Raw genomic sequence first — 18,922 nt, forward strand, 5'->3', positions numbered from 1 at the left:
GTAAAACCAGCCATGGTGCTTGGATTTTGTGGTCTGGCCACCTGCAGAGCACAAACTAAGGGGGATTTCCTTGGTGACACTCTTGTGGACTTAATTGATATAATAGACATAACAGGAACAGTTACTGTGTTAACGTGTCTCAGAAGGGAGGGAAGTTCCTGAAATGTGTGATGCCTGGGATGTGCCTCAGGGGAAGGACACTGTGGGGTCTCTTCAAGGTGAATGCAATCCAGGATTACTGGCAATAATCCTGACAGCTCTGCACTTCTGAATGAGAATTGTTCATCAGTTTCCTTCTGGGCTGGAGCTAACATCAAGGATGATGATTTTGCTTGGGATGTTCAGACCTAGTGGGGGCTGTACTTTTGCATGTTGTTGTAGCCTTGTACCCGTGCCTGCAGCAGCAGCAGCGTGCTGTTGTGTGTTTCCTCTCTGGGCTGAAAGCAATATGTTTTGTAAAAGGTATGTCTGTACCCAAACAAACTCTTCCCTTTAATCACACAGATGAACCTCATCTTTGTGCTGCAAATGCTGTCTTCATGTCTGCCAACCTGCTTTCACATTTCTGCAAGTTAGTGGTGAAACATTCAACTTTGGTCTGCGACCGGAGTGGGATCAAAATTTGGCTTAACTAGAGCGCTAATTAACATTTTCCCCCTCCAGCATCTGGGTCATCCCCATCTCTTGATTTCCCTCTGATAATGCCTCCAACCAATCAGACTGTTCAAACTACTGTGTTTTAATCATTAGGTAGCCCGAAGGCTACAAAGCACCAATTGTTCTTAGTGGCTTATGCAACTGCCTCCCATCTCATTACCTTCAATTTTTTCTCCCATAGCTGTCTCTTTTTTCTAATTCTAATAATGCTGAATTACAGGAGCGTGACTGAGAACCGTGTCTGCTCGCAGCAGATCGTGAGGCAAGGTCGGGAACCCACAACAAATACCTCAATTAACAGCCAAGTTTTCCTGAATTTCTTGTCCTTCAAAGGGAACTAGTTCATGAGATCTATATGTGGAAAGTGGGCAGTTTGTTAGCCAGCAGGGTCTGGGCAGGCAAAGATTTACATACACTTATAGACAGACTTGGTTTCTGGGGAGGATTTCGATTCGGTGCTGGGACATGAGAGGGACACTGCAAGAGCACAGGCTAAGGTGCTTCACAGGGAGGTGAGCACTTTCTGATTTGCAGGGAGGCAAGATCTGAAATGGGACTTTTATGGTCCTAGAGATATCAGTGGGATAGAAATTTTGTTTCTGGTGTGGCTTATTTCAGTTTAACTGCTGGAAACACAGCTGTCCTTGCTGGTGTCTCCACTGCACCAAGCTCTGCTGTTCTGCAGGGCAATGGGGTCTATAGGGCACAGCCTTCCCTTCTTCTTCTTCTTTCCCGTATTTCTGTATCAGTTTCAGGTGTATTTGACATCTTTGACAGGGAAAAGAATTCTTTAAATATTAAGAGGAATGCCTGGGAATACATAGATATTTGGTTCAGTAGTTACTGTAAAGAGTTCAGACAGTGTTCAGCTGCACAAGGATGGGCAAGAGATGACCCAGGCACTGTTGGAAGGGTGAACCCTCTCTTTGGGGTGGTTTCTAATGAAGAGGTGGCAAGTGACCCAGTCTCTCCACTAAGAACTTGCTTTCTTTTTCTTCTGCTACTTTGGGCCTCAACTAAAGATGAAACAATGGGTAAATCTGCCTTTTAAATCTGGCTATACAAGATTTCAGAGCAGGGGAACCTGCATTTTCTTCTCTGAACTTGGGTGGTCCTTGATGATTCCTCTGCATCGTCTCTCTCCTGGCTGTGGCAGGCGTTGGGTCCCTTTCTCAGGTGGTGTCCTTCCCTCCCACCCACTGCTGAAGGAAGGGTGCCTGCACACAGTATAGCCATGGGAGCCTGCTCTGCAGCACACTGGATTGCTGTCCTCTGCCACCAAAGTACCTGAGTGAAGAAGCTCTGCTGGGAGGCTGGAGCTGATACTGCCTGGGAAGAGGTGGTAGGGAGCAGCCACCACCTCACTGCCAAGGTAAGCTAAATTTTGGCTGTTATTTCCTTCCCTGTAGAAGCAAAAACCAAGTCTGTGTATGAGGGGTCAGCAGAGACTGCTCACTTTTTCTCTGCAAGGGAAAAATGCGCTCCTGGATTTTCTTAGGCTTTCTTGAAAACTTACCTTTTGCTATTTAATTTGAATGCATTCTAGCAGTATGTAATTAATAATGTCGCTTAATTATGAAGTTAATTCTGAAGTACATACTCTGATTCCCCTGGGAGATGGATTCCAGCGGCTTTGGATTCAATTCTTCCTTTGAACTGAAGCCTAAACAGAGAAAGGAAAGGATCTATCAATATGTGCTTGGTGGCTGCCATTGCTCTTTAAGGAAATGGGCAACAGGGTCCCTGCAGAGACCCCCTGGCCTGAGGATTGATGTGGGAGGAGAATGGGGGTGGGGAGGACACCCTTGGAGCTTACCTTTTTTTATCTACAACACTCCTGGGGTAAAACAAGAGCAGAGACATTTCTAGGAATGTCACCAAAATCACTCCTAGTACCTGCTTTGAGGTGCTCCCCTTTGGGAGTCAGTTCCCTAACTGCAAGGGCTTGGGAGCATCATGCACAAGTAGTGGGCTCCTCAGGAGCAGAGGCTGGTGGCCACGGTGTGGGATGGTGACTCCCAACAATCTTTTCCTGAAAACCAGCAATGCCACCCCACTGGCTCACTGTGCCTTATAATGAGCTGCACAATGTCTGAAGTGGATAAGCAACAGATTTATCACATTTTTTTCTGTCTGGAGAGAAAAGCACAGGCAGCAGCTGACTCCAGCTCATTACAGCTGAGGAAGCAATGGAAGCCACAGCTGCTCAGGTGCAAAGCACAAAAGAAGCAGAGTAACAGAGCTATGGTTAAGTCACGGGAAAGTGTCATGAGTCACTAGGGGATTCTAGTGAAGTATTTGGGTGGTAGCAGCCTTGAAAAGATGAGTTGATGTCCTTGTGAAAGGTACTGACTCACAGGACACCATCAGGCTGGCATCAAAAGGTCTAAAAATGCTGAACTTCACTCATGACTTGAATGTCCGACAAGACTCTCCCACAGTCCAGCATCTTCCTTCCAAGCAAGGGCAAAGAGCTGTGTCTTTTCAGTACAGCATGACAGGATTAAGGGGATTTAGCTGGGATAATCCTCAGAAGAGACAGCAATGATCAGACAAGCTACAAACTGAACACTCATCAAGAAAGCTGTTGGTCTAAAGAACAGCAGAATAGCTTATTATTTTTGTAAACTGCATGTTAGATTTTTTAAGAGAAGTAGGAGGAAGACTTCCTTAAAATCTTCATCACCAAGTAAGTTGAGGAAAGATTACTGACTTCAGAGACACAGTGAAAGTATAATTTTAGAAAGTGTGAGCTTTATAAAGAAAAGAAAAGTATGAGAAATTACTAGGTGCTACAGAGTTTGTCTCTCCACAGCAGCCAACCATGAGCAAGCCAAGCATGAGAGCATCAGTGGGAAAGGGGAATAAAGGGACCTCAGGGAAGATCATCACCTAAATATGATGGGAGATGTAACAGCCAAAGTTGGTTGCTGAAGGTATTAAGGGCCAAGCCATAATAAGGCAGAGTACTGTGAAGGAAATGGAGGGAAGTACCAGCTCCATCCCACTCTGTAACCACTCCTATTTCTTTTCCAGTTAAGTCTAAAATTTAACCTCTCATAACTTTCAAATACAACATTTTTTAGTCCTTCTAGCTGCATGCTGCAAGCTGCACATAGTTTTGGGCCAGGGACCATGTTTGTATTAAGTCTGAGTATGCAGGACCTGGTGTAAAACTGATTTGATTGGTACCTGACCCCTGCTGGGAGGCTTCAGCACACGGCAGCATCTGTACCAGACAGGGGTGCTTTGGCTTCTCAGTTTGAAATTCAGCTGCCAGTGCAGAAAGTTTCTACTGCAGGGACCAAACAGAGCTGCTAACAGCAGCACCAAAGCAGTGATTTCCCTCTGCTTTGCTTGTCCCCAGGCATCTGCTGTTGCCTGTTGGTAGAGTCAGGATGTGGAGCTAGCTGGAACACTGGGCTTGGCCTTGTATGGGAGCCCACGGTGCTGCCTGTGATTGAAGCAGGCAAAGAGCACAGAGAGTTGCCCTACTTTGTCTACAGCAAGAGTTGGTGATTGCTTTGTGTGCTTTGTTTGAGAATTTCGCTGCTATGTCTGGTCAGGTTAGGAGAGCTCCAGGGCTGGTGCTGCTTTTTGTCACTGTGTATGTGGTGCCTGCAGTGCCTGCAGACCCACGTGCCTCTTCCCTGTGCTCCTGCCCAAACTTTGGACAGGATACTTTCTGGACTGGGAATAGGAGCTCTCCACCCATCCTGGCACTGACTCTTGTGACAGAAAAGCCTCTCTCCCACAGTTAGTGGAGCTGGCCCTCTTGTGCCAGAGCAGGCTGGATGCAGTCAAAAGCAGGCTGGCAAGCCAAGCTCTGACTGGCTTCATCTCTTATGGCTGGAGCTGTTGTCCAGCACTTTGCTGGCTTGTGCCTCTTGTCTCGCACCCAGGAGATGAGCTCCCAGGCAGGGAACAGGGAAGAGTGCACCTGGTGTTGTGTATTTGCCCATGAGAGCCCATTTTGATAGGGGAAACACCAGCAGGGAGAGGTAGAATGGTGATGCTGGGGCAGCACTGCCTGAGGCTGGCCACCTGTTCCTGACTGAGAAAAAATGATGTGGAACAGGGGGGTCACTAAACAGTTCCATCCAGTGATATCTGCTGCAGGAAACATTTCTGACCTCTCTCAAGCCTGAAGGTCTTGCTGACACAAACCAAACCTGCCTTTGAAGGAAGGCAAGTCTTGTGCAAGTTTATGGTTAGTTTATCTGATTAAATTAAAGGAAATTAAAGGAAACATGACTTGGCCATGCACAGCTCTCTTTGTCAACCACATGGATGAAAATTATTGGCTTTTTTTTTTAAACCTGAAATAGTCATCGGCCTGCCTTCCTGACTGTGTATATTCCAGTACAGGCTTTAATTACACAGACACATAATAGTTCCTCAGCAACAGACCAAAGCCACGCTTCATCCTGCAGCCTGCACACTGCGTACCTCACATGTGCCAGCTTGGTATCCCATATGCGCATTTCCCCCCCACCTTGCCTTATTTTCAGAACAGAAAGTAGGTGGATTTAACAGTGTAGTGAAATTAGAAATTAACATGTGCCATCCATTTTAGCAACTAAAGTCTATATGAAGGATAGAAGGAAGGATGAAGGATAATTCATAGATAGCTATTTGCCTCATGCATTTAACTTCATCCTGTAAAATCCATATTCTTTTTCCAGGCATACAGCTGACATTAGCTTTGTCAGCATGGAAAACTCAAGTGTAGGCAGCGCAGCATTTTTCATTTTTATTTGCCACTGCAATGATCAGTTCTTGAAGGTTGTGGGCCAGCTGGCTGATTTGTGCACAGTGGAACGATGTGGTCACCCACCAAATACTCTTCCCCAACTAATTGGGGAGGTGGTCAGTCTCTATGGGCCTCCCTGTTCTGCCAGTCCATTTTATTGTTGGTATTGCCATGGGAATTTCAACTTGCTGCATGGGCAGTCTACTCCATGCTAATTAAAGTTCCCTTCACTGATTGTCACAGCTGTCCATACTGATTAAACTTCCCATTCATTTAAGTAAGACAGCAGTGATTACATCCACGCCAGAAACCACTCCTTTGAAGTGACAATCTGAATTCATCAGACTTTATCACACTAGTCTATGCTGGCATTTCAGTTGCTGAGAAACTATTAATACAACATCCCTTCCCCCATGCCCAACCTTTCATTGCATGTAATGCAATCTGTCGTTTTCTGCCTCAAAATATCCCTCTGCACCCTGGCCCTCGTGTTGCAGCTTTTCCTGAATAAGCACACTAGTGGCTTTGAAGTAAGAAGAATATTTAAGGGAATGGCCTTTACAAGGGCCACCAGCACAGCCCTCTCCAGCATCAAAACCCGTGGTGGGAAAGACCTCTTGTATTGGATGGTGAGGCCCTTGGTAAGAGGGAGAGTACCACGTCATGAATTGGTCTGTATCTTGTGCAGTCTGCTTTTAATGTTCCCGAGGAGAGGGAGCTGTTAAATCTGCAGTTGGAAACTGCTCCTGATTAAGGGTTGCACAAATCTTGGTCTTGTTACTACTAGAGAGAGCCTTACAAATGTAGGGTTTTTTTTTCCTTTACCAGTACTCATAAAATATTCTTATCTCCATATTGTCATTTTTGAAGGATAAAATGTCAGAAAATTTCATCAATGTTCATTATTCTTTACATTTGACACAAACCTTCCTTTTCTTATCTGAATGTCTTCCCTAAGTACATTGACATCAGGATAATCTGTCATGTTCCTCACTTACTGCAGCTCTAAACTGTGATCTCAGCTGTGGCATTCCCAAAATACCTTCTCATTTACAAATGGATTTCAGTAGCTAGAATCCCTTTCCTGTAGTGTAGCTGCCAAATCTCTCCAGAGCTCCTCTCTTCTGCTCCTGCTTCAAGCAGAAACTCAAAAGTGATGAAAGCACAGAATAATTTGCTAAGATGGAAACAACATACCTTATTTACAATTTAAAATGCTGTAATTACTTCTTAAAATGAGATTGTTACCACCAGTGTCATGGGCCTGATGAATAAATAGATTTAGCTTTACCCGTGTGTGATGGAAACCACTTATTCCCAGACTAGTTACCAGATGCTTTTAATATTTACCTGTGTCAAAAAGGCTCAGTCCAGATTTCCATGAGTCTATTTCCATTGCTTTCACACATGAAAGAGAAAAAAAAACAACTTTTATTGATAGTAGTGCAAATACTCGAGATCACACAGTTCTGACTCAATATAGAGAGGTCAGTCAGACAATAACTTAAATTAATTTAGGAACTGAAGAAATCAGTAAACCTGGGAACTTTCACGTGCACATTTCAAGCCTTAATTAGGAGCCTTGTATCACTGCCCTCACAGCACTAAACTTTTTTAAGGTTTTAAATATGTTTTGGTCTTGTTCCTGTAAATTGCACTGATACTGAGGCACAGACTGCAGTATATTTTTTTTGTTTAAATTGTTTTTCACTGAAAATCTGTGAGGACCTCTCACCTACAGATTTCTCTATCCCTTCAGCGCACCAAAACACACAGAAATTGTCTAAAAATTGCTTTTCGCTTATTAGGCATAGATACCTTCATCAAAATTGCTGCCCTTATAAATAAACCCCAAAATGTCTTTGTTTTTGGAACCTGCTGAAAGATGTTCCCAAAAGTGATGTTTTGCTCTGGGTTGCAGCCAGATGAATGTCCTTGCATCTGACTAGGACAGAAACAGTTCCTGGGAATCCCAGGAAGAAAAGATTTAACTCTATTGAAGACCCAATAAGCTGCACAAAGCTGGTGTGCTCTTGACTAGAGCCAGTGGGTGAACTACAATGTAGGCTTCAACAAAGTTGTGCGTAGGCTTGCCAGTATCCTCCAGCCTAGAGAGCAGTGACCTTGTCCTTAGATTGCCTTTCCCATGAGGAGCTGTCAGCTTCTCTTTGGGAGGAAGACTTGTTGGATGAGTCTGATGGCTGAATGAAGTGTGTGGTCTCCTTGGGGTAGGAGGAACCCTGCCATGTTCCATTGCTAGGGTGATTTCCCCCCTTATGCTGAGCACTACTTAAACACCCCATGAAGGTTTAAAAAACTGAGGACAACAAAGGGCTAAGTCAATCATGAAGCACACAGAAGTTATTTTGTGATTTTGCTTAGGAGGAGAAATCGAGTAAAGGAAGGGCAGGTAATGGAAAAGAAACAAGGGGAAAACCAAGAGGAATATTCCTATATTCTGGCAGTGTTGTTTGCCAGTTTTGTACATCCTTCAGCAGAGCCATGAGCAAACAGCACCAACAGGAGCTAGGGGTGATGGTTGCAGAGAACAGGACTCTACCCACAGAGAAGAGCTGATGCTCATTTGTTATCAAAGTGGCCAACATGTCTCCTGAATGCTGTCACTGAGAAGAGCAAATTTCAATTAAACCAGTTTGTGAGTAATCTGCAAAAGTGTGCTTCCCCCTCCCAGGCTGGAGGAGCACCCAGTGACTGTGAGAAAGGAAGATTCATATGAGGCTGCTTTTCATCCTGACCAGCTGAAAAGAAAAAGCAGACAAAGAGCAAATTATGAAGAAGGCCCTGCACTTCTCGAGTCTTCTGTACAAAGATGGTGCTCTGTGAGTTGCAGTGGCAAACCTGTTTAAAGCAGTCGAAGCTGTATGGCAAATGGAATCAGCTGAGGAGCTGCACAAAGATTTGCCCTCTTTTCTCTTCTTCCTATGTAGGGATGTGAGCTGAAGGACCAGAGCAATGGAATGTGCTCATCTCACGTGTCACAGGTTTGTTTCTGCTGCCACCTCATTGTCAGGGATCATCCTCAGAAACCAGGCTTCTTTAACATCTCTGACTGCTTACAAAAGACAGACAGATGCTTTTCAGAAAGACAAGCAGATGCTGAAAAAGACTGGTTTCTATCAGTAGGACCAATGGTGAGGTTTTTCTAGATTAACAATTAACAACTTCAGCTCAGATGTCCACAGGTACTCTAGTCTGTCCAAATCCCTGTGGGTAGGAGATGTCTGATTTTTCTTCAACCAATCTTCTTCACCCATTTAGAACATTCTGTGGTAGTTTACTATCTTAATGACAAGATAAATACCAAGAAGACAAGAGCTATCCCAAGGATTTGGGGTAGCTGGCTGCAAATATGCAAAATATTTGAGAGACTTGTTTCTCCAGGAAGAGGCTCTATTTCTTGCATATTGTAGTGGACACATAATGAAGAAAGCTGTCCATGAAATGTATATCTGAAAGTGAAATGATAATTTTTATAACTAGGGCTTTTTTTTTTCCCTCACTTGAAGATGCCCATTAAAAAAAGGGTTGATTTTTAAGATATTTCAAGACTGATCTCATTTAAAAAAAAAGAAAGATACCACCAAAACTATTCAGTATAATTGCCTTGAGAAACACTCTTGAAAACTCAAGACTAAGTGAGTATGGGATTTCAAGGGAGTTAATGTGCATTGCACAAGTAACACAAGTGTGTTGGCAAAGGCATTTTCCTAGCACACTTTTCTGGCAGCCTGAACTGATGAGAGGAAGTTCCTCGACATCATGGCCAAACTCTCAGAACTGATCTCTACTGCTGGCACACTCTTGGTGGGATCAAGAACCACTTGCCTTTGTGTCCAGGACAATATGCAAGAAATAAAGCTTTTACCTGGATAAACAGGTCTCTCAAAAAGCTGTATATTTTGCATATTTGCAGCCAGCTACCCCAAAGCAAGGACTTCTTCAGGAATTTTCCTTTGATTGTTAGAAAAGTTTGCTGCTGGAAAGCAACACATCTGAGCTGCCACTTTCTGAACTAAAAAAAGGATCAGGACATACTGGGAATACAGCAAATATGTGTTTGTATTTCTTTTCCTTCTTGTTCTGTGGTGAAGAAAGCAGAATAATTTATGATGGAAAATTTGTGCCTTTTATCCACTTTAAGGTGACCTTAAGGCACCTTAAGCAAATAGATGCGGTCAAATACTGTCTTTGATTTAAGTAAGACTCAGCAGTATTCTCCTGTTTTTCTGGCAAAGATTTGGCTAGCTTGGGAATTAGCAATCCTTTGGTATGGCTGAAAAGGTATGAAAAAAGACAAACACAAATGGAAAACAGAAAGAAGAGAAGAAGATTGAAATGAGGAGGAGTAGAAAAGTGAGGGAATGGAGTACATCTTAGGACAAGTATATTTTAAATATGCTGCAACTAGGTCAACTACAAATTATCATTTTGACCAGGAGACTGCTGGGTGAGATTACTTGGCTGGAATTATCTGGAAAAATAATAACATATCCTGCATAATAACATCCCCTAACCTCAATGTGAATGACCACTTGGCTCTTCCCTGCCATAATATTCCTCCTGTGATTCCCAGTTCTCACCAAAGCCCTCAGGGCTGCCTTCATCTGCTGCAGTTTCTCCCTCCCCAGTGGGTTTGGCTGCCCATGTAGGAGGTCAGCACTGGTACAGGGCAGCACTTGCCTTGGCCAGGGCTGTGGGAATCATCCATGGGTCAGCACAGAGGTGCACACCCTCTCCTTTGCTCCTTGTACCTGTGCCTAGGTTTGTGCCATGCTATCTCGACCCAGACCTTGCCTCCCTTACCTGGTGCCCTGCCTCAGCTGGTCAGACCTGCCTCATGGCTGGGGACTTGCCTGGCAGCCCGGGCTGTTGGGTCATCCTGGGAACCACTGCTGGACCTGCCCTGCTGCTCTTGTGGGGACTTTGTGGGCTTGCAGGGGGACTTTGTGGGGACTTGGTGCAGCCCTGCATGCCTTGCTGCAACCCAGCTCCCATCCCATGCCCCACCCTGGGTGCTCCCAGACAAAATCTGTCTCTGAGAAACTCTGCTGTCCATCATGGGAGAGTTAGTGTTTGGTAGGTGTCCTGAGAGCTCTGGAGCCCCTGGGAAGTTGTTGTAGGCCTTGTAAAGTGCCTGTTCACTGGGCTGCTTGTTGGGGAAGGGTCAATTGCACTTCCAGGAAGAGAGAACAGTACAGGTGATGTTTCTACCCTCAATATTAAAAGCAACCTCTACTTTCACTGTCAGCCTAGAGGTTTCTGGGAACCACAGGAACAGAAGATCTAGCTCTACTAAAGACCTGAAAGGCTGCACAGAGCTGGTTGTTTGTTTTCTGTTTTGACTAACCAATTAGAAAAACTGAAAACACTTTGTATATGTTGATTCCCATGACCTGAAACAACAGGTCACCTGTGACTGAGCTTTGCTTTGCCTTTCCCTTTCAGGAAGCTGCTAGTTGGTGTTCAGTGCAGGAGTCTTGCCCTGGTCCTCCTCCAGGATGCAGGAAAACAATGTGCAGTACACATGCTAATTTGTGGTTGCTAAAACTGTTAAAGAGAGTGGAAAATCTGCTGCTAGCAGTCTTGCTCACCCAGGTGGACTGGAGAGCTGGCAGCCCTCTGGAAGGTGGCAACAGGCTCTTGGCGCTGAGGACCTGCGTGATCAGACAAAGAGGCAAGAGGTTAAATAGATCCAGTGGGTGAGGAGAGAGAAGCATCATCACAAGGGATGCAGTGGCCCCACATTGTCTTTCTGCACATTTTCAAACCACACAGAAAAGGAAGATGGAAACTTTGAATTAATTTTAAAGGGCTGAAAGAGGCTGGCAAAAGAGTTTAAGTGTTAGTAGGTGCTGCACAGTGCAGCTATCAGCTGGTCCTCTGGAACAACTGGCACTGGGTCCTGGGATGCTGACTGTGCTTGGGGCCTGTGAACTGGGTCAGGCCTTAGTCCTGCAAACTTACACAGACACAATGTTCACCTCTCATTTTGCAACAGCAAATGTTATAAAAGACATCTATAAATTATTTTTGACTGCTTTTTTTGACGATTCCATTTTTAATCAATCTCGTTTACTTTTTTTCTTTAAAGTTACATTATTGTCACACAATGACCACTGTGATATCTCCTCTCACTGCAGCCTGCTATGAACATGGTTAGGAGGGAAAAACAGTGTGTTACTACATGACTTGGTAGATGTAAGTGGTAAAAATGTCTGTGGGGAGGAAATAGAGGAGGATTGTAATGCCTTTACCTGTATTGTGTCGTAAACTATTCCTGTTACTTGCAGAGGTGGAAGTGCCCCTGAATGCTTTAAAATATTATATTGGTTAGCACATGGAACTTAAACGCAAGGTTTTCTAGCATTTGAGCAGTACAAATCTACTGGTTGTTGTTAAATTAAAACATACCTGTATTCTGTCCTCTTCCTTTTGCGGCCTGAACCTGTCCTAAGTAGACATCAAAGTGGAAAAGTGTGATTTATTACACCATGTTTGGTTCACTACTACTGCTTCCTAGCTTTTTCACTGAGTCTCACTTTATAGCTGTCAGAATTAATGGTTCATATATAGAGTTGTCATTAATAGACTTTCTTAGATATATTTTGAGCCTGCTTAAAAAAGGGCTGTCTTGCTCTGTCTGTCATACAGATCTGTCTGTTCCCTTTAGTTATGGATATTACTTCTACAAGTCTCTGGTCTGCATTTAAAAGATCTGCAGTTACCTCTGTGATTTGCTCTCCTTTGTAATTTTCTTTCTCCCACTCACACTGGTGATCTGTGTTTATCTCTATTTCAGTACCATACAATTGTCCTGGTTGTGTGAGGAAGGTTTTAACCCCAAAACAACCCCCCAGACCAGATAGTACTCTTTCTGCAGAGATTAGGTGCATATGAGCAAGCAGGCAGACCGTAAGTAATGAGACAATGGAAAGATAATGTGGGAGAATTCATGAGTCTGACGTGTCTTCTACACAAAGGGGTTTTTTAAAGGTGATTGGGTTATTAAATTCCCATTGTTCAAAAATACTAAAGGCTCAAATCATTTGCAGATGAAAACCATGTCTTTAATCATGCCTTTCATTTCATTAATTATTCTTAAGAAGCCTCTTAACAAACTTATCCTTTAACAAGCCTTTATTCATTAGTTTTCCCAGAAAGATTATTTTGAAAGCCTGGTGAAATCAGTGGGAATGTTCTACCAGACTCTGTGAACACTGGCACAGAGTGTGGGCCCAGGAGGTTATTTTATCAATAAGATGTCATCAATGAGACCATTTTGAATGGTTGTCTCAGAAAACAGGAATTGCTGCTCCTTGGAAGCTTGACATTGCAAAATTAGGTGACAGTAAGTAGCTTGAGTTTGACCCAAACTTGAACCTTCCAGGCCACTAGAAGCCATTTGATGGGATTTCTAGGAGCTGTCCTGAGAGACCTTGTAAACTCCAGATGCCAAAGAGATCCTGTTTATGGAAGTAATGGGCTCATCTGCCAAAACTGGCAAGGCTTTTAAACTCTAAGCTTGTAAGGCTCCAGATGGACAACAGCTATACTGGGCTGAGTGTTCAGATTTTGGAGGGAAAAATTTGTGCGTGCAGCAGTCAGTGTTGTATGGGATTGTGCAGGACAGGATTTACACACAGGAGATCAGTATGTGCCAAAGTGGTGGTAGAAAATTAACTCTGGGTCTCAGAGCTGCCCTTGTCTCACGTTTGCCACGACTGAGCCCCAATGCGTACCTATCACTCTTTACAAGGTCAGTGGAAACAGAGTACAAGAGGGTAAAGGAGAGATTACCTCAGTATCCAAGTATTTTATGCCACTTTTAAATTTTAATTTGATGCTACCAATGTGGATTTCTCTCTGTGCACCTTTTGACTTTGCTGGGCCATGGAGCTGCTCCCTCCTGCTGTGCCTCCCAAAGGCACATTACCCCCATCCCTGCAGTAAGTTGCCTCCTGCCATGCTTTTGTTGGCTGGGGCAAACATGGTGGTGGTAGAGGAGGAAAAGTTGGAACTGCACTTCCAGGTTGCAAGGCTTGTTCTTCCTTCAAATCTGGGATGCCAGTGAGGCTGTGGCATGGGAATGAATATGTGTTCATTAGAACAGGGCTCTGTGAAAGCTAGAGGCCGAGCAGGACTAGGAGAAGTCTGTAACAAACTGGAGACAGACAGTCCCAGGCAAACTCCAAGAACTGTGTCAAAAATCAAAGTAGTGGAGCAAAGAAACCTTGGTTGGCAAGTTCTGTGGTGAGCAGGGAAGCATGGAGGCAGGAAATGATGAGAGCAGTGGTTTAAGTGCAGTTTAGAGTGAACCTTGTGAATAATGAGAACTGATTTGACAAGAAAAGGAGCCACTCTGTGCGCAAAATATGCCTGGCCATCTGCACCTTGGTCAGCACCCTTGATGGGTAAAGTAGTCAGGGATAAGTTGTGAAGAAAGGCAGCATCCAAAAATAAACACCAGCTGTTCTCCCTGGTGCCAGGATGGAATGTTTGTCCAGTGCTTCCTGAAGGCATGAGCCCTACTGGTCTTCCTGCTGGAGAAGAGCTTTCGATGCCCTCTCCAGCACTTACACTACCACTGTCTCATGTCCTTTCAGTACTTTTCTGTTTACTGCCCTATTAAGTCACAGCAGGGGATGAAATCTGTGTAGTGTACCATGGTAGGCAGTGCCCAGCTTAGAGTCCCTGTTTGAAAACAGAAAATAGATGCAGCCATTGACCCCATCTGGACACAGAGGGCAGGAAAGCACCTCACCTGATGATGCCCTGGCAATTGCTGCTGATGCTTGGCTGCCAGCGCAGTGCTTCAACATGGCACCAAGGATCATGACATGATTTATGATTGCAGTGTTCACAGAAGCACTGGATTTAGACCCAAGCCTCATCTGGGTTCCAAGCTGCTGTGCAAGAGAAGATTGCTTGAAGAGCTGGGCTGGGAGAGAACAGGTGAGCTTGCGGCCCTTGGGAGTGTGCAGGGTTAACTGCTGTTGGACAGAGGCAGAAGCCCTAGTAAGGCAGGCAGGAACCAGCTGTCATATGGCACACTAGTCACATCAGTGTTTTTTCATTTAGCGGTTTTGGCACATCAAGTCCTTGAAGCAGGGGTCTGGCAGTGGAGCAGAGTCTCCATTATTTTTTATGTTACTCTGTCTTTGACAAGCAGAAGATAAAGGGGAAAGAACAGCAAGAACTAGGGCAGCAATTTTGCCCCTGCTCTCATGCTCTAATCTAAATCTCATGCTCTAAAAATCCTGCTTTTCTTTTGCTCCTGTGAACTATTGCCAGTGCCAGTGGCTGGAAATGGAAGCGGTGTGTTCATTCTGACTGTGCTCTGTTTCATAGCCGTTCACTTTTGACGTGTCTTTTGCAGGCAAACTACCAATGCACAGTGAGAGATAGATCTGTGAGTGTCTGTGAGCCAGGATGGACAGGAGAACATCTGATTCTGTTCAGGCAAGCCAAGCTCTGGTTAATATCAACAATCAGAAACTCTGGCCTGAATAATAGCAGTGGGCCCTAAAGGCTTCTCAGACAGAGAAAACTGATTTATGTGTGGTCATGACATCAAAACTGTATACCAATTTAGGACTTTTTATATTTTTAATTTATCCAGCTCTTCTCTTTCGGAATCAAGAAGGGGTCAGGAGAATTCAGGAATACAGGTACTGACATGCTGGACATAATCCTAGAAATGAAGTCTGTGAAATCACAAGTGGGTCTCTACCACTCCAGCTCACAATAACCTGTTCTTAGCTGTGATCACTTTAATATTTTGGGAATTAATTTATGCTTAGAACTTTAGTAAAGAAAATTGTGAAGAAAGATGGATCCAAATTAAATTAAGTGACCACTGAAAACATTGGAAAATTAGTGAAGATTTTGTTTTGGGGTCCTTGGTTGATTTTTTTTTTTTTTTTTTTGGTGGGGGGGGGATTGTTTTCAATTTTTTACTAAATTACTTGTCTTATTAAAACAAATACAACCTTCCCACTGATTTCAGTTTTGCCAAAACCTTACTCTCAACACGCAAATCTTCCTGACTGGGGAACCTCAAACAGGGTTTCCTAATTGCTAGTAAAGACAATAAAGTCCTCCTCTGTGCTCAGCCTGTGGGAATAGGAAATAGAAAAGAAAGCAACAAGCAGAACCAAGTTGGCAGGCACATTAGGAACTGAATGATGCAGATTTCCACAGAATTTAAACCCTTATGAATCGTGTGGTCACTTCTGTAAATCCTGCCATGCTCATACCTACCTGCACATTTGACTTGATAAGATTAACCCCTCCAGCCCCTGCCTTTATTCTGCACTCACAACTAAATTTTACTTAATTGTGCTTCCCCTCAAGACCTGAATTACCCAAGATACTTGCCCTGCCATGTTCTTGGCTGTGAATTACTTGGCACTGGGTATGACTGCAGTAATGTGAGAGGAAGGCTGAGTTGAAAGCACTCAGAAATAGCTATGGAGCATGAAAGCTAATGATAGCCCAGCTCCCTTTTCACTCAAAAGCAATCATATCCCCATGCTCAGAACCTTTCAAACAGTTAAAAATATTCTCCTTTTCTTGATGGCACAGCTGAGCAATTGCACAGTGTATGGAAAAACACCTCTATATACTTGCATTGCAGGCTGGGGGCTGGACTGGCAGCAGGCTCCTGAACTGAGATGCAGAGCTCTGAGCAGCCACCATTCTGCTGTCAATAACAAGTGGCAAGCCAGGAATAACATCACATGTGTGCCAGGCTCAGAACCACAGCCCGGGATTTTTGAGAGAAGAGTGCTTTAATGTATGTCAGCATTTCAGAGCTTTCAGCCCTAAGCTTACACGGCTCAGCAGCCCTCTGCATCGTGTATTTGACAACTAAATCAAGCCTCCCTTTCAAAGAGTATGACAGAAGGAAGTAATAGGAAAACACGATTCAAACAGCAAAATCTTTGTCCCAAGTTTTGCAAAGCCCAGCTTTTGTCACAGCTGAAATGGGCAGATACTCACTAGAAATGCTTCCTCAGAACTGCGGGTGATCAGCATCTTTGACATTTAGGACAAGCATCTGTTTTTTCAGTATAAATCCAGACTTGGATTCAGTCATTAAGCTTGCTGAAGCTTGAAAGTTTATTGAATCATTGCTGCCCTAAAACACACTGTGTTGCATGCCTTGTGGCATACTTACTTACTTCACCATACTTACTTGCTGCTGCAGCTACCACAGATGCATACGCTGGGTGGACACTGCTAGAACCTAAAAAAAAGAGATTTTAATTTTTAGCTATTGAAGTGGATCTTCACAATGCTAATGAATAACAATAAATGAAGAAGGAAAGATTAAGGAAAACAGATGTGCAAAAAAAGGATGAGAATTCCTTCACAGTGTTTTAATCTCAAAAATTCAAAAGGTGTTACAAGAGGTATATTGCAGACTTAATCTATTGAAAGTTATCACAAAATTAATTCTAAAACGAATCTTCACCTATCTGTTGATCTCTCAGTCTAGATGTGAGAATCAAAGAATTATTTATTGACTTCTATACCTGAAAATCATCACAGCATTTGGGGATGGAGAGCTTACTCCCACATGAATTGGTCTGATGGACTTACATATTTTTTGTTCCACTCCTAGTGTTTCTATATTGAATTACTGAACTCATGATCCTGTAAATCATGGTATATCCAGCTGTATATCTTGTTCCTTAAATTTTAGGAGAGCTGTCAGTCCAAAGGAGAGCAATGCAAACATCCGTGCTACTGACCCATATCTCTGACCCTGTGCAGTCCAGGTCTAGTCTTGGCTGGAGCTGCTGTGGTTCTGGTTGCTGCAGGTGTTGTGGTTGGCTGTGGCACTGTGGTGGAAGGATCTGTCATCGCGGTTGTCGGTGTGGGGGTTGTGGTGGCCATTTGTGTGGCTGGCGTCGGCACCGGAGTCGTCTGATGCTCTTTGTGGGCTGTGTCCCCTGTAGGAACATTGACATGTCGCTGTGGCTGGATGTGTGACATGTATGGAAGTGTCAGCAGCAGCACTCAATGTTTAAGTCATCCAGAAACTGGCATTCTCTTCAGGATGCCTACAAGCACCCTCATCTGTGGAGCCATTAGTGCCTTCATTGTGGATGTGTAGTGCAGGTGCCTGCGTGACGCTCTGCTCTCAGAGGGTGCTGACAGCAGCCTGTTGCAGCATTAATGCTCCCCCTACACTTTTCTGCTTTGGCCAGGAACACTTATCAAACTGGCAGATGTCTCAGACCTATGAAATGGTTCAACCAGCCAGTTGCAGGTTCTGTTTTGGCATCGTCTTTTCTCAGTGTAATTAAGCACTTAGAAGGTCCATATAAATGGAAATCAGCTGGCATCTGGTAGTTAAGATGGCCAATCTGAGTCATAGACCAGAAAAAAATTGCAGCACTGAAATGTTTTTGACAGAAAGACAACATTTAGATAAAGATGATTTGGGGGAGAGGGTCAGAGCCAGAATAGGGAGCCTCAGGGCTTTGGCTGAGGAGAGGGGGGAAGATCACCACCTGGAAGGTGCCAATCTCCTCTAAGATTGACTCATCTCACAGTTGCTACTACTTTTAAAATGTATCATCTGTTGTGAGAACAGTGACAATTCTAGTTGCAAAATATACATCCTAAATACCCTTATAAAAATAGTCAACAAGCTTGGATTCTTCCAAGTAATTTTCTCAAAAAAGGTTCTTCAGTGCTATCTTTTCCATCTAGCTACAAAAAAACTGCCCTAAATATATTCCATGTTAACCTTGGTCCTGTTCCTTTCCTCGCTGCCGATAGCCCTGGGGATGGCCTGACACGCTGTTTACATTGAAAGGGAATGGTGCACAATCTATTCACTGCTGCACAACACAAGCTTGTGTTCTACTGCTATTTCTGGATGTTCTCCTCTTGGAAGGCATCATTGTGACACTGTCTGGTGGATTAATTATCACCTAATGCTAGGCAGTGAAAAACTCAGATCTCAGACAGTTTTAATGGAATAATGCTGGAAGAGGACTCAGAAGAAAAACAAAACAACTCAGCTGAAAAAATCAGCATGAATGGCCCTTTTTGGGCTGAACAGTGCACTGCTCCATGAAACTGTGCTAAAAGAAAGAAAATAGAGGGCACAGTGAGTCTTCCCCTGTGATCCTGTGCTGCTGGAGTAGGGAGCAGGCACACTGGCCAGCTTTATACCCCAGTCTGTGAGGAGCAAGGAAGCTGGAAGCTATTAGCATTAGCAGAAAACCTGAGGAAGCAGCACAGTAAGAGCAAAGAAAAGATGTTGCCTTGGTGCATGTTGGCTGGGTTTCTCGTGGATCCTTTAACACAAGAGGAAGCTGTTCCCAGTGCTCCTGCAGGCAGGGTACCCATCTCTTTCACAGTATCTTCAAAGGGTTTGCAGGGCACGTGCTCTGCATAGGAGATTGCCAAGAACCATAATGTAAGATTTTCAAGTTCACAAAACCTGAGCTCATGAAAAGCACAAGCAGAAAT

General features: G+C 44.0%; 1 protein-coding gene across 6 annotated transcripts in view; it reads right to left on the reverse strand.

Annotated features, from left to right (window-relative positions):
- The window catches only part of VIT (vitrin), a 59,955-nt gene that overhangs the window by 13,680 nt on the left and 27,353 nt on the right, over positions 1-18,922 (reverse strand). For 2 of the 6 annotated variants that reach the window (XM_038130555.1, XM_038130554.1), the window contains exons 8-14: positions 17,188-17,388; positions 16,629-16,679; positions 11,843-11,881; positions 11,686-11,742; positions 11,023-11,085; positions 6,761-6,808; positions 2,258-2,320 (exon numbers count right to left, since the gene is read on the reverse strand). In XM_038130555.1, coding sequence (XP_037986483.1) covers positions 2,258-2,320; positions 6,761-6,808; positions 11,023-11,085; positions 11,686-11,742; positions 11,843-11,881; positions 16,629-16,679; positions 17,188-17,388 — 522 coding nt within the window. The remainder of the gene's footprint in view (positions 1-2,257; positions 2,321-6,760; positions 6,809-11,022; positions 11,086-11,685; positions 11,743-11,842; positions 11,882-16,628; positions 16,680-17,187; positions 17,389-18,922) is intronic. The other 4 variants (XM_038130558.1, XM_038130557.1, XM_038130559.1 and 1 more) reach the window with 3 other exon arrangements.

Source organism: Motacilla alba, chromosome 3, assembly GCF_015832195.1.
Source record: "Motacilla alba alba isolate MOTALB_02 chromosome 3, Motacilla_alba_V1.0_pri, whole genome shotgun sequence".
Taxonomy (NCBI): Eukaryota; Metazoa; Chordata; class Aves; order Passeriformes; family Motacillidae; genus Motacilla; species Motacilla alba.